Source organism: Diadema setosum, chromosome 10 (assembly GCF_964275005.1).
Source record: "Diadema setosum chromosome 10, eeDiaSeto1, whole genome shotgun sequence".
Lineage (NCBI taxonomy): Eukaryota > Metazoa > Echinodermata > Echinoidea > Diadematoida > Diadematidae > Diadema > Diadema setosum.
The window spans coordinates 11820640-11843897 of record NC_092694.1 but is presented as its reverse complement, the minus strand read 5'-3'; the positions used below and the strand labels follow the sequence as shown (position 1 = coordinate 11843897).

Here is a 23258-nt window from a genome sequence, read left to right as displayed (position 1 = left end):
GTAGTCTGAGAAGCTTTGCTGTCTTGTGATTGTACCCTTTTCCCTTGAATCACAATTTTATGGGCAAATTTGCAAACTGTCATGACAACTTGGCTATGTGGCAATTTTGGGAGAGCCATCTGTCATAAATGGTATTTAAAGGGAAGATAAACCCCAAGAACAATGTGGATTGAGTGAAAGCAGCAACATTAGTAGAACACATCAGTGAAAGTTTGAAGAAAATCGGACAATCGATGCAAAAGTTATGAATTTTTAAAGTTTTGGTGTTGGAACCGCTGGATGAGGAGACTACTAGAGGTTATGACGTATGAGTGGACTACAATATCAAGAAAATATAAAGAAAATACTACAAAAATCCATTTTTCATGAAAATTACAAATTCCATCAACTTGATATTGACATATGTTAAGGGTAGCAATTATTCCCCCTGCTTTCTGAAAGCGGTTGGTCTACTGCTCTTTCATAATTCTAGAAAAGTGAATTTTTGTTGAATATCCTTTATATTTTCTTTGTATTGTTGTCCACTCATACGTCATATCCTCTAGTAGTCTCCTCATCCAGCGGTTCCAACACCAAAACTTTAAAAATTCATAACTTTTGCATCGATTGTCCGATTTTTCTCAAACTTTCACTGATGTGTTCTACTAATGTTGCTGCTTTCACTCAATCCACATTGCTCTTTGGGTTTACCTTCCCTTTAAAGCACAATTTCACAGGAATGGACCAGCAATGGACCAGTAATAATTGGAAAAACTGAGTACCTACTGGTCCGACAGACAGGTCGGACCAGAAGAAAAAATGGGTTAGTGTGTAACCGTGCTCATTCTATGGCCAATGTTGACGAAACCTGTACTTTTTGGTGCGTGTTGTTTCAACCGTTTTATTATGGGCAACTTGGACATGGTGTGGGATTGTATGTTAAGCATGAATAAGCATTCAGCTACATATTAATACCATTGCATTTAAAGACTGAAAAGGTACTTCTTGGTTTCGTTTTGCTCGTAAGTACATGTGTATTGGTCATATGATTTGCACAGACATGCAGCATTAAGCAGTGCCCATGGAATGCCATTCATGCATTACTGCAACATCGGTGATGGGCTGTTGTATTTATCACTCCTCTGTATCATAATTGGAGGGGGGTATTACAATGTATGTACATGTACATGTCATGTTTATGTTACTTCAGGTACATGAAGGGCATATTCATCTTTTATATTTCATGGCTGTGAAGTTATTATCCCCCAAATATACATTGTATGTGTATATCAAATTATTATTCTTTTTTTTTTACTTTATAAAAAGAATGTTGTTTTCCTGATCCGAGAGCAGCATTGAGCCTCAAAATGAATTCAGAGAGTGTGTAATAAAGAAAAGAGATTATAACATTTTACTACACAAACCCGACGGTAACATTAACCTTAATACTTCATCACACGGTTGGAATGAGATATTCTGGAATGGATGACATTGCCCCCTGAAATCAAAGTTTCCTGCCACACTTTATGGAAGGCAAGAATGTCCTCTGTTGAGAGGTAAAAAAACCCTATTCACACTTGTGCAAATTGGGAGGTGAGATAATGGTGCACAAATCCTAGAGACAGCATGAGTGGTGCTGTGTTCACACTTGGTGCATTCTCCATATTGATTACATCCATAAAGGGTTACCACTGTGGCACGTTTATACATAGAAAGCCTGTCTGGTCACACTGTATCCATGAGAATGCTGTACTACATACATGTACTTCACACTCAACTCAAAGCACCAATACTGGATAACCCTGCTGAGATGGGCCATATTATTCAAGTGTGAAATGGGTCGTGAGGGTCAGAGTTAGACCGTACCATTTCTCCCTGAGAATGACACTGCTTCTTCTTCCTTATAGAGAATGTTGTTAACATCTTTATTTAATAACAGAGTATGAATCTTTGTAAACAGAATTAAATACTAGCAACTATGACAATGACACAGAATATGTACTCTTCTGCACATTCTGACTGATCATAACTCCTGTGATATGATTTCTTTTATACAGAACTCCTCTTTCAAATGTACTATGGAATAGCATATTCTGAAATATACAGTTTTAATATTTATATCTGTATAAGTAGTAATTATGGTTCTAATACTCTTTATCATTTTTCTTACTTCTCTCTCAATCCACGTACTGATGTAAAGCAACCAGTATTTACATTAGTTGATAGAACTGACAAAATTGTGTATACCCCAGGTACACATTACATACAATGTGTGAAAGTTCTGTCTGCAAGAGATATCATTTACCTTCTTTATTATTTACAGTCAGATATCAAAAGTGGTATATTATTTCTGATCATCAGAATTTTTTTTTCTGGTGAAGATATCGAAGAGGTGCACATTTTCTATTTCTGCACTGCTCAATTTTTTATTTTTTTTGGTATGTACATGTATTACAAAATTTTTCAAATACACCTAGAAGAAATGGTGTACAATAATGTAAAATTCCTCCCCCAGGTAATCAAGTCACTAATAAATTTCTACTTTTCAGCATGCTAGTTTCTATCCCTGAAGTTTAATAGCGTGATTGATTGAACTTCATTGTAACCCAAGTCGGTAGCAGCATGCTATTAACTGTTACATAATTTCACGAGTAGTTCCAATAATTTTTGATTGACTCATGTTAATATTCGTAGATTTGAGATGAGTTGTAACAACCTCCAAGTATAGAATTCAGAAGCCGTATTCAATATCCGACTAAATTTTTCTACGCTGTCTGTTAATTTCTAATGACGTAGCAGTTAATAGAATAGATACAACATTCTATTGCAAGCTGAATTCTACCTAAGAATTTCTACTGATAGAATTACATTAAATTTTCAAACTGAAATTTTCCTAACTGAATTTCTAATTCATAGCAGTTGGATATGTATATTTGTAGTGAAATAAATGCATTGTAGATTTTGATTGAACTACATGTATGTAAAGTCAATTTGTTGGTGGCACTGTCAGACTTGTACAAAATTTCGTCAATATAACGGGCTGGGTAAAAGTACACTTTTGTGCAACCAGAAGTTATTTACTCTTTTTTGATAGATCAAAAGACTAAAAGAGAATCAACTTTACAGATCTAGAAAAGAAATATTGTGAAGTATTTGGGCAATGTTGCTGCTGATAATTTTGCTATGGTCATAACACTGTAAGACATCATAAAAAGACTGAAAATTAGCTTGATTAAATGGGTGCAAGAATGAAAGTACAATGTAGCAAATAGTGACACAGGATATTGTGCAGTTGTTTTTGTTTTTGTAAATTTTGTGAGCTGACTGATACTTAGAAAAGTGGCAACTTCCAAAGAGGATTACTAGAACCTCCCATTACTCAAATGCGTGGTACATTGTTGCTGAGTTGGAAAATCGATAGTATTTGGCTCCAGAAGTAATAAGACTTATTCTTCATTCTGTTAATGTGGTTCTTAGTCACAAAGTTAGTCATGCACAAAATTGTCTTACAAGTTCCATTTGAGGGAAATTTGGCTATGAAATTTATGGCATATAGAATTATGTATATATAGCATTTGGCCTGTTAATTTGCTGCCAAATTTCGAGAACGTTGCAGCATGAGATAATATTTGCATAATTATGTCACTTTTTTCGTTCTTCTTGCTCTGCTATCTATTTTGGAGCAGATTGTCAAAAATACAAAGCATTAATATTTAAGACATCATTGACTCTCGTCTTCTGTGCACAAATGCATCTTGTTACATATTTAGCCAGCATCCTTAATTGGAATAGGTCACGGCATGTCTTCATTCAAGATTCATAACAATCTACTTGCACCATTGTGTATTTGAATGTGTGAGATCCCGCATCTTACGTTGGTATTGTTATAAATGCTGTGAATGTGCTGTGCATTTGCAGAAGAGCGGCCAGTGTTTCTGCAAAGGCCAAGTGACGGGAAGGACCTGCGACGAATGCCGCGACGGGACTTACCAGCTGGACGCCAGCAATCCGCTGGGTTGCCAAGGTAACCGTTTAAACAACCACAATTATTCAAAATGAATTAAAAAAAAATAAAAGACAGAATTACCTACACTCAGGTGTGAAACATTTTTTTTTTTCAAGGTAACAAAGTAACAAAAATCATTTGTACCGGCAGGTGAAGCAGGTATGCAAATGTTTATTTCCATCCAAATAATATAATGATAGTAATTTAAACAAGTATTTCTGTACAACATATTAAAATTTTGCATCATGTGACACACACACACACCCTTTGAGTATTCATATTCAAAATTTGTTCAATGGCATATTCACAAAGAAACAAAAAAAAAAAAACACAAACATGAAATGATCGCTACGATTGTTCCACTCACTAATGCTGCTTGGTGACACACCCCTTTTTTCTAAGAAAAAAGTTAATTTCTTAACAATTTAATGTCTATGTTGCTAAGAAAATTTATTGTTTTATGTGCAAAATCAGATTACTTACAAGTAGCTTTAGAGTTTTAGCTTGAGGGCAGGGAGAAAATGTTAACATTTTTGACAGAAGTTATTTAGATAGACCAAAGTTCTTGAGAATCACTACTTTTTATTCTGCTTTCTTGTGTGCAGACTGTGGTTGTGATGTCGGAGGCTCCGTCCACGCTGCCTGCAACAAGGTGACTGGTCAGTGTGTGTGCCGACCAAGAGTGACTGGTATCACCTGCAACATGTGAGTTTGACCCTTGACCCGCCTTATCAAAACAAGCAGAGTACAACATGGGTCCATTCCAGGACAACTCTTGTTGGAACGGATGGAAGAGTTAGCATACTAATCTTGAGATCAAAAGTATTAATTGTGTATTTCAAATTTTTCAATCCACTGTGCTGTTGTTGTTGTTGTTGTTGTATTTGGCAGTGTTTAAAGCTATTGTGGAAGATTTTGGAGTTTGTGCACTGTTCAGGGAGTTAAACAAGATGTTAAACAGCAGATTTTTAACCCCAGTGCATGTGATGTGTACCATATTGCAGCCATTACTGTCTTGCTGGAATTCCAGTATACATGTTAAATGTTTATTCCAGTATACATGTTAAATGTTTAACAATCTGTGTGAGAACGGTGCCGCATTTAGGGACTTTATCTAACCAGTGTGCACAATGAAAATAGCTTTAGATGATATGATCTTATTCAAAGCATAAAAGCTGCACCAAAACTGAATGTTTACCCTCCTAATGTTCAATAGAGTTGTTTGTGGTAGAGGTGTATTCATTTTCCCTACAAAGTTTGATGTCCATGCACGTTTATGACTGTATTTATTTGAAAACACATGCACTAAACAAAACCCTCAACACCGCCCTCTCAGGCCTGAGGCGAACCACTTCGTGCCCGACCTGCACATGATGAAGTTCGAGGCCGAGGATGGCTACTCCCCCAACGGCCGCCGCGCCCGCTTCGGCTACGACCCGAACGTCTTCCCTGGTTTCTCCTACCTGGGTTATGCCACCATGTCCACCATTCAGGTACGAATACGTTTGTGTCGTGATGTGCTCTGTGGACTCCGCTGTTTTAGGCTTGTGACAGTTTTAGGCTAGTGATGGTATTCACGGTCAGTTTCCTGTGATATCTACTGAAGCTGAAGATGCGTTTGATCAAAAAAAAAAAAAAAAAAAAGGAAAAGAAAAGTGGAGCATCCAACTTCCTGTTCTCGATGTCATATTTCAAGTAGAAGCAAGTAAAGAGAGGCGTGTGAAAATGAAATATTTCTAAATTATGATATAGCTAAATATAAATGTCATACAGGGAAACATTACAAAGGAACTTGAAATCAGTAGAATGATTTAGTTTCACTTACCTAGTGATTTTATTTTTGACAATATTTTAAATTTTGTTTATAAAATTTGTTTCCCTGCATCATGAAGAAATGATGAAATTATTGTCAATTACAGTAAATTTTGGGGAAAAATACAGAAAATATTATTGTTTCAAAATTTCTATCACAGTTTATTGTCATCAATGATGATTCAAAACTATTCATACTGTATATTCTACCGTTATACCATTCTTTGTAGCTCGTATCACATTTTGAAAGAAGTCTCTATGCACTTTATCCTGTAGCCTGTAATCCTGATTCCTGTTACTGTGGAGACGCCCAGCATCTATCGCATCATCCTGCGCTACTTCTACCCCACTGGGACAGGCCCCACCCGCGGTAGACTGACCATCAGTCCGTCAGACACCAGCCAGCAGGGTAAGAGTGTACCCCTCCATGCTACCATCCATTGCAGAAGGACATCTTCCTGAAGCGTGTACTTTCGGAAATGCTTGTCTGAAAACTCCTGTGAAAAAGACAGAAATGACCACTGTAGAAACCATTTAGATCATAGATATCATTTACATGTCAGGCAGGACTATTTGTGAGTCATCATGCTGTTGGGGAAAATACATAAATGTGGACAAGCTTTTTAGCTCACCTGAGCCAAAGGCTCAAGTGAGCTATTGCGATCGCCCTTCGTCCGGCGTGCGTCGTCCGGCGTGCGTCGTGCGTAAACTTTTTATATTTTCATCTTCTTCTTGGAAACCCCAGGACCAATTTTCATCAAACCTGGTCAAATTTTGGTAGAGCTGTGAATAATTTAGATTAGTGACTGCGTGAAAGGTGAACTTGCGATACTCAGGTGAGCGCTAGACCCGCGGGTCTCTTGTTGTATTAAAAAGGAATTGTGCAATAAGTGCAGAGAAGGTTGCACAAGTAGTTTTTGAGATTCGTAGGAACACCCCCCCCGACTTTAATGTATTGATGTTGAAAGCCATGACCATGTCAGCCATCATATTTTACTGCACTCAAAAGTCTGTTCTTGTCTACACCATGATGCATTAGATGTCAGTTGCAATTCGCGAATATTTCTTGCCCCGTAAAAGGCTGTCGGCTCCTATTCACGAAAACTTCATGCTGGGAATCTTGCTTTGCAGTACTTGCTATTGAGCAGAATTATTGAGTGAAAAATGAAACTGTGGCATTCTATGGAGATGCATGATAACATTTCAAATTTTTCTCCCCCCCCCCCCCACTCCTTGCTCAGGCTCCGTTTCTGAGCAGAGCAGCGGGATTATCTTCATCAACAGCAACACTCCCCAGTACGTGACGGTAGAGGGCAGCGGTGTCATCAAGCCCTTCGTTCTCAACCCGGGCCCCTACGTTGTCACCATCGAAGCCCCAGAGGGCATCCTGATTGTAAGTTTCAGCTGCTCATTTTTCTCTTGAAAGTTTTTCTTTTGCCAATTTAGACATTGATTGTATTAGCATAGCTGCTAGGCCCCCTCGATTCTGCATTTGGAATATCCCCGACATTGATGAGATTGATATTTGATGAAATCGTTGAAATTTACTTGAGACATTTTGTAAACCAACAATTTGATATGAGCAACAATCATTTACCACAGCCACCAAATAATCTCCCTTAATCTGCAGGAAACTTTCTGAAACCTTTAAATATCTTGTTGTGTCCTAGCAAGAGAATAGTCTCTCCAAATTGGGAATCATTTTTCCCCCTGCTGATATGCATTTAACACTCAATAACCCCCCCCCCCCCCACCTCTGAAATCTCCAGGGGGCATTTCATCAAGCTTTTTTTCAGGCATTTTTTTTTTCTGACAAATTTCCCTTTAGCCAATCAGATGCAAGAGTTTCAGTAGCTTAAAACAGTTTGTCAGGAAAAAAATTCTGACAGAACGCTTGATGAACCCCCCCCCCCTTTGATGTTGAAGTGGAAATGTTGGTATCGGTGGTATAAAACTTTGATGTCAGTATGTTGAGAGCCATCTTATGCACCCTTCCTCCCTCCCCCAGGACTACATCGTCCTTCTCCCATCAGACTTCTACGAGGCTACCATCCTCCAGGAGGACATCTCCGAGCCGTGCATCGTGGGTATCCCCCAGGAAAGGTGAGAAGTCAAACCAGTTGCTCTAAAACTCCATTGGGGACCTGCCCTTTACCGAATGATAAAAATTTCAGAGCTATAAACCCCAGCAACAGTAATTCGTGCCAAGAAAAGCCTACGACAATCCTTTTCAGAAGCTATAAACCCCAGCGACCCTAATCAGTGTTTTCAACGGCATTTGCCCCCTCTCATGGCCATTTAGCCCCAATGATTTCCATAAAAAGTTATGATGATATGTCTCTGCTTTGCATACCTCCACAGGTGTAACTACTACGTCTTCCCCAACGTCGACCAGTTCTTTGTCGCTCCAGGGGTGGACGGCGAAGTCATTGATGCCAATGGTGCACGCTTCCCAGTCCAGCGCTTCGGCGACGAATTCATCATGGACGAACTCGACGTAGACAGCATGGCACTCGTTGATCAGGGTGATGTGAGTAGAAATCAAGTTTGGTTGCCATGACAGTTTCGTGATACATTGTGTATCTTGAAAAACATCCAGACTATTGGAATGTAGCGAAAGACAGCAAGTATTTCAAAAGTTGATGAAGTATTTCAAAAGTTGATGCAGTATTTCTGTAAATGCTTGTGCATTACTGAAGTCTTAATACTTTTTTTTTCTCTTTTTTTTTATGCACTAGTAGGGAGGGTCTTCCATTGTATGAATGCATTGTCCTGTCCCTGAGTTTTTCACTTTATTCATTTCATGCAATTCTCCTGGAAGCGTTCGTCCATCAAAAATTGGTGTCCTTACGAACTATCACACGTGCTGCACCATATTATCTTTGGAATGGACTACCTGTACACATTTAAGAATAGTCCATCCATGGAAAATTTCAAATCATATATCTAACAATACATTGGTTTGCATTACATGATGAAGGAACATACATATTCATATATATCTATGAAGGAACATACATATATACATATTATGCTCTACTTCTGCAAATTGTTTTACTTGCCATTTTTCTGTGATGCGCTCTTCTTTTGATTTAGTTTGTTCCTATGATTAGACTTTGCAGAATATTGCACTTTGCTTCGAGCCTCCATTTAAGATGGATGAAGGGATTAATGAATATTTGGTTTTTATTATTATTATTATTATTATTATTATTATTATTATTATTATTATTATTATTATTATCATTATTATTATTATTATTATTATTATTATTATTATTATTATTATTATTGTTATTATTATCATTATTATTATTATCGTTATCATTATTATTATTATTATTATTATTATTATTATTATTATTATTATTATTATTATTATTATTATCATTATTATTATTATCGTTATTATTATTATTATTATTATTATTATTATTATTATTATTATTATTATTATTATTATTATTATTATTATTATTATTATTATTATTATTATTATTATTATTATCATATACAATATTTTCAAAGTAATAACGTTTGCATCCACACGTGCATACATACACACAGAACGTCTACGGCATTTATCTGCCCATCACGGAGGCGGGTCGCTACATCATCATCTTTGAGTACTACGGTGGCGGGCCAGGCCAGCAGTCGGCTCTCCTCGATATCTTCGGTTCTCAGGACACCCAGCGAGGCTATCTCACATGGAACGACTGCTCTTACATGTCAGTTCAGAAATCCGTTTGTTGTAATTCGCCACTACATGCTCTAAGGTTCAGTGAAGTTGCTCTGTCCAATGCATCATCTGTCTGTCTTCCAAAACAATGGCTGGGGTCCAAGATCCAGTGATAATAGCTGAGCAGTGTTATGTGTAAACGTACAATCCCTTTTAGTCAGAAGAAAAACCATTCTGTCCCCCAAGTAGTACAGAAAGTTGAGGTCCCATGTGTTGAGAAGGAGGGTCACAACTCGATGCATGTGAAAAATTGCACTTCACACCATTTCTGAAAGAGTAGAGTGTACAACCCAGTGGAATAGTCTGCTCCACACCAGAAAAAGGGATGAATAGTGCTAACCTCTTTGCCCAGGTAATTTGATGTAGTCAGCAAGCAGCAGGGGCCATGGAACTTTTGGACATTGGGTGTCAACTTTTTTAAGTGAAAGAAAAATGTAAAAACGTGGAAAAAACACAAATGGAGGGGGAAAAAAACAAATGGAGAAAAAAAAAAAAACTGGGGAAAAAAATCACAATACACCTTAAGGGTTCCATCTTAAAATTCCGCCTGTCCAGTGTAAATCAGAAAATGAAAGTAACAAATGAAATTGAATACAGATACACGTCATAGGCAATCAACTGAATTTCTGCCCCAAATCAAGGTGTATTGGCTGTCAGGATCTATAAGGAATGTCTGGGAAAACATAAATATGATATGGCAGTCTTTTATTACCAATTCGCCTCAGCTCTTTCATGTATCTTTTCAAGGGTCTATCAAATTCCAGTAATGTGTTGTGTGTTGGTATGCCTTCTTTCCAGGTGCCGGTCCGTTGCCCTCGACGACAACGGTCGCGTGAAGGTCTTTGATATCCAGGAGGTCCTCCCGTATGCCCAGCTGACCAAACTCGATGGACAATACATGCTAGCCATTGTACGTATATCCCTGCCATCTGGCCATGGCTCAGTTTGACTGACTGCGTTTAAAATGGGAGGTTACGCGAAGCATACACTTGGATTTAGTGATGTCAGAAATATCAGAAGAGATCAATGGAGTTTGATGAAAATTGGACAGTTTGTTCAAGAGTTGGGAATTTTTTAAAGTTTGGGTTTAATCCATATGCAGACATGGTTTGCTCGGAAGGCTACAACAGTTGATGATGTCACAATAGTATGAGATAAAAAAGAAAGAAAATTTTTATAGAGAGAGAGACGCAATACTTCTCTTTTTTTTAATGAAAAAGACACATTTTCTCAGCTTGTTTCTGACATTTGTTAAGGGCAACGTTATTCCCCTTGCCGTCAGAAGGCAGTAAAACAAGTGCTCCTTCATTACGCAAGAAAAAAGGAAATACAGTCAAGTCTGCTAACATCCGCCTGCCCAAGGCGATCACTTGCCTACTGTACGAGCTGAAATTTTCACGGTGGTTTAATTTTAGCGAATTTCGCAAATCGCCTTCGAACCGCGAAAATAACAACCCGCGAAAATAACAATGCGCAATTAACTAAGTTCAGTTAGATCCTCGTAACCACGAAATTAACAACACGCGAAAATGTCCTCCAAGTAGCAATTCGCGAAAATATCTGTACGCGAAAATTTCAGCTGGTACAGTTTTTCAACCACCTGGAATGATTAGACACACAAGACACATGTGAAAATGAAGTTTACTTGTACAGTACCTATAGAAGCTTTGCCAAGAATTTGACATAGATCTTGCTTTTCCAATCTTCAGTTCCACTGCCACTAGTTGTTGTGACTGCTTGTCCAAAGCTAACAGCCATAACAGCCATATGTCTATTATATGATCTCTCTCTCTCTCTGTCTTTATGCTGTCTGTATAGAGCAAGGTCTTTGCTATCCCAGTTGGCTCGTTCGCCTACGACTTTGTGACACCGACCCTGCAGTGCGTGCGCTCAGCAGATGGAAAGTAAGTGATGCCTGTGTACTGAGGCATGCTGAGATTGAGATTTGTAAGATTGTTGTTTTTATGCCTCCGCCACGAAGTGGTGCCGGAGGCATTATGTTTTCGGGTTGTCCGTCCGTCCTTCCGTCCGTCCGTAATGAATTTTTTGGACAAGGTAACTATCAAAACCTGTTGAGGTATCCTAATGAAACTTGGCATGTATGTGTATTAGGGGGTGAAGTTGTGCCTATCAACTTTTGGGTGCACATGCTCAAGGTCAAAGGTCAAAAGGTCAAGGTCAAATACATAAAATTTCACTTTTTCCACCATATCTATTGAATGCCTGAAGATATTTTCTTGAAACTTAGTGTATACATGCATTACCCAATTAAGATTCTCTGGTGAAAGTTTGCGTCATGAGGTCAAAGGTCAAAAGGTCAGGGTCAAATACATGAAATTTCACTATTTTCGCCATATCTATTGAATGCCTGAAGATATTTTCTTGAAACTTAGTGTATACATGTATTACCCAATTAAGATTCTCTGGTGAAAGTTTGGGTCGTGAGGTCAAAGGTCAAAGGTCAAAAGGTCAAGTAAGAATATCAAAACTTCTTTTTTTTTTCTCCGTGCCTTGGAAAATTGTTCAAGGTATCTTCATGGAACATAGTATATACATGTACTGACTGGAAGTGATTATCTAGAGAATGTAGGGTTTATGGGGTCAAAGGTCAGGGGTCAAAGGTCAAGTGCAACACTTCAAAATTTTACTATTTCCCTCATATTTATGCAATGTCAGCGGTGTTAATAGTTTTTTACACTTGGTGTATGCATGTGTAACCTAATAGAATTTCTCTGGAAAGTTTTTTTTTTTCTTCTTTTTTTGCCTCAAAGGTCAAAAGGTCAAAGATCAAGTGAAAGTGCTGAACTACAATTGTAACTTTTTCCTCCATATCTCGAAGTGGCTCAAATTATCTTGAAACTTAGTACATATTATGCATGTTCTACCTGAAAGTGATTATCTTATGAATTTTAGGGTCAAGGGCCAGATGAAAATGGTAACAATTTACTATTCAATTCAGAAATTGCACTTTTTCTCCACACCTGTACCTTGAAAATTACTCAATGCCTAAATGTATGAATGGGTCAAAGTCAAGTTAAAGTCCTTAAATCCCTAGATACATGCTCTCCTATTCATCCAATTAAACCTAGGTCAAGGAAGGTGAACATTCAACACATTTGTGACAAACTTGTCATTTCAATATTTTGCCAATTTTGTGAAAATGTAATCACACATTGTCCACATGTACTATCTAGACCTATTGGGAAAATCATGCATTATGGCGGAGGCATACCAGTCGCCAAAGCGACATTTCTAGTCTTATGATACATTTATTGACTTTTGCTCTTCATTCATGTAGTTATTGTAAAACCAGAAATTTTCATGGTACGAAACTTCCACAAATTTTGGGAGGAGCCACAATAGGCGACAGTAAAATGCACAAGAAATTTTTTTTTTTTTTTTTTTTTTTTGTCTACACAAGCATACACCAGTATGAATAATACCCTTGTCAATTTTTTTTTTCATGGTCGGCAATTTCCTTTTTTGCAGTGCCTCTTTTTTTTTTTTTTTTTAATTGTTCATTTACTTAACTTATTTATTTAGTTACAAATGTTTCAAATATTTAATATGTAAACATTTTGTATTATTATCATTATTATTATTATTATTATTATTATTATTATTATTATTATTATTATTATTATTATTATTATTATTATTATCATTATTATTATTATTATTATTATTATTTTGTTGTTGTTGTTGCAGCTGTCTACCTTCAACCTACCCAGTTCCACCCAACACTGTTCTTCTCGAGGGCCGGGAGATAACTGACAACTCACCCCTCCCTCCCAATGTCTACAACCCCTCCCCATCAGTCACGTACCTATCAAACACAGGAGAGGTGAGTTGTGGTGGAGTGAGCAGAGCAGATGGTAGCTTGCATGTGCATTGTGGAGAAAGTGGCGAATGCTGGACAAGTTACCCGCTCTAAATGCAAATAGATCGACAAAACAGAGTAAAAAGCTCAGCTGGAAAGCTCAAAGGTGTTCCTCTCTGTGATAGGGGATGTTGTTGTTGCTATTTTGTTTCTTTATTTGACCAAAGAAAATTCATTGTTGTTGTTAAAATTGATGTATTCATTTTTGACCAAAGAAAATAAAACACAGCACAGTGCAGTTTATAGTACCATGACGGAGAATATATAATGTACATGTAACCAGGGATTTGTGGTACATGTACAGACTTAGAGGAATGTTGCAAAATTAGGGTCAGGGGGTCACAAACATAAGTGATTGGTTGATTGATGATTGTTCTGTCTTTCTTTCCAGTGTTGGTATGTCAATTTTGCTTCTTAGCAGGATACCCACTCAGCAGTTTCAACAAGACTGAAATGTTATTTGAATAAGTGGGAGTGCATGATGTCACAAGCATTTTGTCTTTCCAAGGGTCAATATTTACATTTAAAAAACAAAAATGTCATTTAAAAAAAAAAAAAAAAATGGAGGAAATGATGGAAAATCACTGAAGATGCAGCAGTAAATGACTCATAATTAAGATTAAAAATGTCATCATTCATATGCCCTCTCTCCAGAACATCCTCACATATCCGCCAGACCTTCTTCCAGACAGCGGACGCCACGTCATCGTCGTTCACTACTACCAGCCCAGTGGGGAATCGTTTGATGCAAACTTCCGCATTGTTGGCCAGTTTGATGGTGAAGGTGGGAATTTCATATCTCAAACATTGTATGTCATGTACAAGATTAGAATACAAATCATGTTTCCCAGAGCCTATTGTTGACTGGGTGTCAACTCAATAGTACTCAGTATGTACAACTTGTACATGTATATTAGTAATTCATCACCGATGTACCCATACTTCCATTTGTTTCTTTGTTGATCTGTGTGTCCAGATTTTAAAGGGCATGTGAGACTTTTCTGGAAGGAGATTTTAAAGGGCATGTGAGACTTTTCTGGAAGGAAGCTTTCGTATTGCAAAAGATTCAATAGACCTCTGTGCCCAAAAGAAAGAAAGCTCTGGGCAAACTTCTCATCCCCCCACCTCCCCGCCACACAAATTCATGCTTATCCCCAAAACCCACATCATTTTATGGCAGGCACGTTCAACGCCCAATACTGCCCCCACGTGTCGGGCTGCCGTGCAGTCGTCACCAAGCCTGACGGGAGCAACGTCTTCGAGCTGGGAGACCTCAACCAAGGCATCCAGATCAGCCTGCCCGAGGGAGACAACCACCAGCTGTGGATTGTGAGTTGTCTTCTGTCAGAGCCAAAATACAAATCTTTTTCACAGAAACAGAAACTTTGCTGTATGTACATTTGTAACCAAATAGTGAAGCTCCCGTACTGTACTTTGCTGATTTATTACTTGGTCTACTCCCACTTCGTCTAAAAGCCATTTAATCTCAACGCACATGGTCTAATCCCGAATTGTCTACAACCAGTTTGTCTCATGACCATATAGTCCAATTGCCACTTAGCCTCATTACCAGTTGGTCTACTTCCAGATTGGCTATGCCCATTGCGTCTGATACCCACAGTTTATTAGACAAAATGGGAAAGAGTCCAAGGAGACAAAACTGCAATTAGACCATCTGGTCATTAGACGAAACGATAAGTAGCCAAACTGGACATTATACCAAGTGAGAAGTCGACCGAACGGGCAATAGATGAAATTGATAATAGACCAAATGAGTTTAACCGTAGTGGTGTTAGACGAACTGGGAAGTAGACCATCTGATAGTAGACCAAGTGGCAATAAACCTTTACTTTTACACATTAGTTCCCAAAATAATTCTCTTTTGCCATTGAGTCCTCAGGGCAACTTGTTCCACAAGTAATCGTCTTTTCATCGTTAAAATTGGCTCTTCTGAGTAGCGCTGCCATATTTTACCCGTGCAAGTTTGAACGACATTTAGTGAATTCATGAAGTCTGCAAGGATTTTGAAGAAACGACAACAGATAGTTGCAAATTTGAGAAACAAGCTTTGAGAAACAAGCTTTGAGAAACAATTTGAGAAACAAACTATTCAGCTAAATCATGTTGCCAATATGAAATTCAGTTTATAGATTGTGCAGTTATCAAGAACCTTATAGAAATTATTTTACCAAAACATGAACAACAAATTACTCAAACAAATGAGCATATTTTACTCTTCCTTATGAAACCCTAAAAAGGAATGTGAAATGAAGTTGGTCTCAACCAGGTAAAGGGAAAAGTGATGTATCATATTTGTGGATGAAGTAATCCCCTCCCCCTTTCCTCACTCCCTCCTTCCTGCTAGGATGACATCCTGGTGATTCCAGAGGAGATGTACACCCCAGACGTGGTCGACGCCAACCCCCAGGACCGTGCCGGCGAGTTCATCCAGTACTGCAGCGGCAATGACTTCTACTTCAGGTGAGGGACGCGGGGGCACACTACTGTTGGGCCTGGTGCAGTGCCCAAACAGACCCCGGCACTGATCAGTACATTCGTGAATTGTTGCAAAGGCCTCAGAGAGAAAAACAGTGCACACTCGTATCTTTAAATGATGCCTCATGTGGAGTACTTTGCTGGAAGAATTTTTTTTTCCGCAAAATTGGTTATGAAGCTTTGATTTGATGCAGTGGACGTACATTTCTGTGCATTCAGAAGCAAGGGGACACTCCCGAGCTAAAAAAATACTTTAAGAAAATGATGAAAAGATGATAATTTGTGAAGCTGAGTTCACCTTCATAGATTTTTTTGTTTTATTTCAATTGATTCAACAAAGGTAGACGATCAATCATTAATAAAAAAGAAATAAAGGAAAAAATATAGTATGCAGTTAGTACTACACAGTGGAAATTATAATACATCAGGTTTTGATGGGTCAACGGCAATGTGTCATTTCCGTTTCCGTGGCAGCCCCGACTCTTCCGGATTCTGCCGTGAGGCCGTCTTCTCTCTCTCCTCCGCCTTCAACTACGGAGCGTCCGAGTGCGACTGTGACAGCCAGGGATCGCTCAGCTTCAACTGCGAGGAGCTCGGAGGACAGTGTCGCTGCCGCCAGAACGTGGTCGGCCGCCGCTGCGACAAGTGCGCCGTGGGCTACTACGACTTCCCATACTGCAGAGGTACGTGCGACGTTAAAAAGTGTGGACTCCGCACGACACTCGACCAACAGGCAATGGCATGCTTTGGAAACGTTTGTAATGTTTTGATAGTGTGGTTGGTTTGCTTGAATGTGCCGAGATGAAGGCATTTAACTACTGAAGAATGTTCATGAAGATCCTGAGTAGAGCTCTCCCTTTGCCATGAATGACTTTCGTTGTGGAGCAACCGCCCCGTGAAGTACACTTGCTGGAAGAATTTATTCATTGATTTTTTTTTTTTTTTTTTGTCTAAGAATCTCAAAATCAGATTCAGACTTGGTTCAATTTCTGGTTTGGTATTCTGGGCTTATACAACATGTATGTGTAGGTGCATGTGTGTCTGAATTAAAAGATCCGTAAGTATTTTGGAATCTTTGCTCCGGAGAAATAAAGGCAGTTATAATTTACTTGGAGCCCCCATCCCTGCTTCATTACCAATACTTCATTATGATTGTCATGGGAGCTGAAGAAAATACCAAGCAACAAATAAACAATGTAGAAACAATCAAACAGACCATGCTACTGTAAAAACTTAAATTTGAAGTTTATGCATTTTTCCCATGTACCCTTAAACGTTAATCCACAGTGGATGCTCAAAATGATTCTTCAGAATTTTTAAAGCAGATCACCGCAGGGTAAATTTCAGTTGTTTGTTCAGTTGTTTTGTAACTTTGTAGAAGAATACAACTACACCCCTGTGAAGTGTGCATGTGTTGATATGTATATCTTGTGTTTGCCCATTTTTGTCAAAAGTAATACGATCCAACACAGGTCGGGACCCCTCAAGTCTCTCTGGAGGTCGGTATTGATAAGAAAAAAAAAAAGAAATCTCCTTTTAAAGGAAAACTTTGATTCCTAACTTTTGTCTTGTCTATTGAATGCTGATCTGGAGGTTGAGGACATTAATTTTCCGGCCCTTTTTCTAGTCTGATTTCCTCTGGATAGCTGATGCTGTTTTTATCTACTGTTATACTCCGCTCCACTGAGCCTTCAGAGTTTTTCTTCTTCTTTGATGCCTTATGATTTCATCACTATGAGCTTCTCAATCTTAATCGTGTATATGATATTTGCAGTACATGTACCCCCAACCTCCTCACAATGTGGGTTGAGAAGCAAGAGGAGATAAGTTCCGTGTAGCGTGCTTTTGAGCAGCAGCATTAATGCCATTTTGGTCCTGACATGACAGGGGGAGGACAAGGGAAATTGTTATTGACTCAGTTGGAGTGACAGTTTTGTTTTTGTTTTTGTTTTGTTTTTTCTGGCCTCTCAATGTTCATAAAGATTAATGTCATGTATTTTGGCAGTGTAACACCCTGCCTTTTCTTTGGGGTATAGAGATGGTGAGCCAATAGAGGTTGCATGTAATAGAAAGTGATATTATGTGTGACATTGGCTGTGTGTGAAGCATCAGTTCAGATCAGTATTATTTTTAGTCCAGTGACATTCATTTCCAGCAAACAATATACATTAATACAAACCTCCTGCAAAACAGTACATCCATTTAGAACATGTTTGGAGCACATTTCTGCAAGTGAAAAACTTATGGCGAGTTTGCCCTGAACATAAATAAGTGTAATATGCAGTATTATATAAAATTTTGTCAGATGGAAATAAAGAAAGAGAAAAAGGGACAAGGGCAAAGACAGAGATGAAGACAGATCCATACGTATGAATGCTGAAAAATTGCCTGATTTCCCTCTCAATATAGAAGCCTTTTGCCACATTGTACGTCATCGGCTCAAAAACCTTTTAAAACCACAAAATTTTCAAGATGCAAAAGTAGAATGGAGGACAGTCCTGATCTTTTTAATCCTAAGCAATTATATCTGTACTGCACTGCAATATGATTGCATTTCAGATGCGAGACTGAATTTTCTTGATCATCTTTCACTGTTTCAGCATTTCGTTGGTGTATTTTTCCTGTGGATCTTTCAGTTTTATTCACATTTTTCCTGACTTATTGCTTCTATGTCTCATGTAAAAAAAAAAAAAAAAAAAAGGAAAAGAAAAAAAAAAAGATGTTGGTTGTAAATATACCCATTTGGAGGATTTACACAATACTGTTAATGGATAGATCATGAGATAAACTTTGTGTGCTAATGTCAATGTCATCGTTGATACTTTCCTGCTATGTTTACAGATATTTGTAGGACGGTTTTATCATACATAATTTTTTTGACACTTCTGACCAATCAGACTGGGATATTTCGACAATTTACAGAATTTGCAATGGTTATATAATTTATGAAGAGTTTGTTCGCAAAAACCAATAAGTCCATATTTGCCAAATGGAGATATTTGCGATTAAAGGTCAAGAAAAATAAAGAGAATAGTAAGAAAATTTTTGCTTCTTTCGACCATAACTTCAAAAATGTACCTTTATATGTAGTGACCAATATATCATTTAAAAGTTATTATTTTGTACTTTATGACAGAGATCGTACTTCAAAATCTTCAAAAATGGACTTATTGGTTTTTGCGAACAAACTCTTCAGCTTGCGCTGATATTATGGTAACAGTTTAACTTCTTTGAGATGTGCTAGTCCACACACCAGACATCTAGGATTATTACTAGATATGGTGAAAAAGCTGAGTATGTGGGCAAGAGCACAGTGTATTTCTTTCTTCAGTTGGAATAGGGAAGTTTTATCTTTATTACTTCTTTCTTTTGTTCTTAACAGCACACCATCACTATCGTCTCTGAGTTATGGCCTAATCTTGGCTGTTCAGTTTTCCTGATATATTGTTTTTTAACTTTTTTTTTCCTCATGAAGCAACTTTATATAGGACTTGTGCAGTGTAGTGTGCAAACATTCGCTTGACATGCATACTACATGCAATAATCGCTGTTTTCTGTTTCAGTGCAAACTGATTTCTCGGCCTATTTTCTTATCATAATGCAGTGTATCAGTACTGTACATGTTCTGAGGGTTCTTGTATTTCTGATACAGCTGTTCTGAATTGCATCTGTACTTTGATAGGGGAATCTATTGCTTATTTTTTTTTTCTCCCTTCTCCTTGAGTCTTTGTGGATAACACACTATTTCTTCTTATGTATGGCAGCATGTATTGCAGTATGTACAAATGTATGCATCTGCATTTCAAATTTCAAATTCTATACCTAACAATCTCCTGTTATGTAATATGAATAACACTTGGAGCATGCACATACCTTTATGCCTATCTCAATGTATGGTATGGCTGCTTCTGACACATACATATATCAAAGATACGCTCTCAAGTTTTATGGGAATGAACATGCCACTTTATATTCGGGGCATGGCTGTCTGCTGTGGTATTAAAGACATGCAGTAAAAGGCTACCATATGTACAGTAGGAATTTTCAATCCAGGGGTTTCCTTTCTGGACTCCTTGTTACCGTCGGTAACGAGGAAAGTACCAGTTATGTAACTGAATAAAGCCAGCTGTTACGGCCAGGGAGTAGAATCCCCATAAAACAGAACATGCAGAATGCATGCTCATGTGAGTGTGCAGAGATAACAAGGCTAGCTGTGAAAGACACAAAGAGAATATCTCCATCATTGGGGAAAATAACATTTGTGCAGTTCCATGATTTTATTAACTTAAAAGTTATATTAGGGTAATCTTTCAGAACAGTTGTGCACAGTCATCCATTTGTCACATTTGCCCTAAGGAGGCATTTATTTGATACTGTTGAATTTGCTGAGAAAAAGCTACCCCCAGTGGCATTACAATTGGTGAAAATTCTTCCAGATTTCCATCTTTCTAAAGAGCGATTTATCATCCTCCGGTCCTCATAAGAATAGTACCAATGACCCTTAAGACAAAAACCTTTCATTTATATAAAATTGTTACTGTACATGTACTATGTTGCAATATGTTGTTTGAGATTTTGGATGTCCATGCCTAGTAGAAATTAGTAGGGAAGTTATTATGATGGTGTAACGCAAGTGGAACCTCTCCACAAAATATCTGCTACCTAAGTCCTTCATCATTGGAATCAGTTCATGAGAGATTTACTGATGATTTGTGTAACCTTCGTTTTGCCTCCATCTAGCCTGTTCCTGCGTGTCGCGTGTCTGCAATGAGGTGACCGGCGAGTGCATCTGCCCCGAGAACGTAGAGGGCGACAACTGCGATACCTGTGCCCCGCAGACGTATGGTTACCATCCCATCGTCGGCTGCGTGGTGAGTTTGTCAGTTTGTTTTATTTCTGCATATTTTTTTTTTCTTGAGGAACAAGAACACAAATATACTGATAAAATGTCACATAGAATTGCAGAATCCAACTTACATCATCACTCTTATCCTTGATTTCGAAGAATCAGTGAGTTACCGTAGTTGCGTGACAATGAAATCTTCATGATTTTGCCCACTTTTGTGATCACGAATGTGCAAACTAGATTTGAACGTGTGCAAGCATACATGTATGCACGTAAGATCACATGAAAACACACACACACACACATACACACATACATACAATAACATCCAAATACAAAGTGTAGATACTTTTAATACACCTTTGTCATTATTTTAATGTTACACTCACCAACCGCTGAAAACATTTCTCCCGTCTCCCCCTTTTCAGGAATGCGAGTGCGACATCAGGGGTGTTGCCAACAACGATCTCAACTGCAATCTCTTTACAGGCCAGTGCAAGTAAGTTTACGACACGCACACATCGGGGTGATGTGTGAATCAAGCTTTGGTTCAACCAAGGAGGTTCAAAGAGAATGGAGTCACAACTGTCTTATTTCCTTTGAACCCATGTTCGATGCCGCCACTCGAATTATGTTTGAAGCATGTGCCAAACTGGATCTGCCTTGCAGATCGAAAGTACTTGACTTGTGTCTCATTGCGTGATCATCAACCACTTTCTTGGGAAGGTATATCTTTGTGATGGTAATTACTTTTTACCATCGCTACTTATAAAAGATAGGTGGTATATAAATGTTAAAGACACTTGGATGCACAAATAGAAATTGAGCAAAAAAAATATGAAATAGAAATAGAAATTATTTGACTGGGCATGCCCAGGCACTAATCTGATATAGCTATTACTACTAAAGAATCATACTGGAGGAGTGTTCCATATCAGTTTTATATGTCAGAATTACTGTATGTGGAAAAGTGATAAAACCAGCTTTCCAGGAGGGTGCAGTTTTAAGCACTTTCACCTGATACAGTTCTGATTTACACTTTTCCATATATTTCGGGATGGGATTGACTTTTGTTTTATATGCTTTATCATTGAATGAGATTTCATTTCATGTAATACATGTACTAGTACATGAACCAGTAAAACATAGCCAACATTATGTTAGCATTCCAAATGAATCCTCAGATTGCTCAGCAAGACAGCGGCATTGAACATTGATCATCAAAGGCAAAAGTGCACCTTTGGAATTCTTTTGTACATTAACAAAAAACAAAAAACAAAGAACAACTGATGACTCTTTGAATAATTACGGCCAGTTGGAACTCCATCTCTTAAAACTCCAATCCGCCATTGCCATAGACTTACCTTGCAGTTAGCCAAAACATCAGACTGCTATATCCTGGTAAAGTTTTTTGTTTATGTTTTGTTTTTGTTATAATCAATAAATTTACACAATTTAATCAGCAACATCAGGGTTCTTGTATAAGTCTGGTGAAATTTGTGGGAGGTCTTTCCAAAGAATTTATCTTTGAAGTTGTGAAATCATGATATTGTATCAGACATTTTGTCTTTTGTATTGAACAGGACTTCATCTTGTAGCCTCTTTGTGCTTAAAGGCAATAGTGATAAAAGTCACTTTTATATATATCAGTCACGATAGTGACATTTCAGGATTAAAGGACAAGTTCACCTTCATAGACATGTGGGTCGAGTGAATGCAGCAATGATAGTAGAAGACATCAGTGAGAGCTTGAGGAAAATCGGACAATCTGTTCAAAAGTTATGAATTTTTGAAGTTTCTCCTCAGTCACGGCTGGATGAAAAGACTACTATAGCTTGTGATGTCACATGTGTACACAGATATAAAGAAAGAATAAAGAAAAATCAACATATTTCCATTTTTCTCGCATAACAAAAGAACACTCGACTTCTCTCTTTCAGAAGGCAGGGGGAATAATACTACCCTTAACATACGTCAGTATCAAGCCAAAGAAATGTGCACTTAATTAAAAAAGTAAAGTTTTGTGAAATTCTCTTTTTATTTTCCTTATATCCTTGTATGCATGTGACATCATACACTGAAGTAGTCTTCTCATCAAGCAGTGACTGCGCAGATACTTAAAAAAATCATGACTTTTGAACGGATTGTCCTATTTTCCTCAAACTTTCACTGATATTGCTCCATTCTCTCAATCCTTATGTATAAATAATTTCATTTTTTGTTCTTTTTTTCAACCATCCTGCAGCTGTGCTCCAAACATCGGAGGTCGTCAATGCGAGCGATGCGAGCTAGGTTACCATGGCTACCCCTTCTGCAAACCGTGCAACTGTGACACAAACGGCACGATCGACACAGTCTGCGACCAAGTGACAGCAGAATGTCTTTGCAAGGTGCGGTTGGTTTGTGCATACAATAACACATCTGTGTCTCGATATCATGTTCTCTTACATGTATACTGTATACGCCATATATTTCGTGAGTCTAAATTTTCGCGAATCTG

At 38.0% G+C, this 23258-nt stretch overlaps 1 protein-coding gene across 1 annotated transcript in view; it reads left to right on the top strand.

The window, feature by feature from the left end:
• Positions 1–23258, top strand: part of LOC140234188 (laminin subunit alpha-5-like) — a 128540-nt gene that overhangs the window by 37799 nt on the left and 67483 nt on the right. The window contains exons 14-31 of the mRNA XM_072314256.1: positions 3898–4003; positions 4591–4690; positions 5322–5478; positions 6074–6206; positions 7039–7190; positions 7806–7900; positions 8159–8327; positions 9365–9525; positions 10335–10446; positions 11355–11440; positions 13245–13380; positions 14071–14200; positions 14597–14745; positions 15782–15897; positions 16387–16595; positions 20653–20783; positions 21187–21257; positions 23004–23148. Of these exons, the coding sequence (XP_072170357.1) occupies positions 3898–4003; positions 4591–4690; positions 5322–5478; positions 6074–6206; positions 7039–7190; positions 7806–7900; positions 8159–8327; positions 9365–9525; positions 10335–10446; positions 11355–11440; positions 13245–13380; positions 14071–14200; positions 14597–14745; positions 15782–15897; positions 16387–16595; positions 20653–20783; positions 21187–21257; positions 23004–23148 (2358 nt within the window). The remainder of the gene's footprint in view (positions 1–3897; positions 4004–4590; positions 4691–5321; positions 5479–6073; positions 6207–7038; positions 7191–7805; positions 7901–8158; positions 8328–9364; positions 9526–10334; positions 10447–11354; positions 11441–13244; positions 13381–14070; positions 14201–14596; positions 14746–15781; positions 15898–16386; positions 16596–20652; positions 20784–21186; positions 21258–23003; positions 23149–23258) is intronic.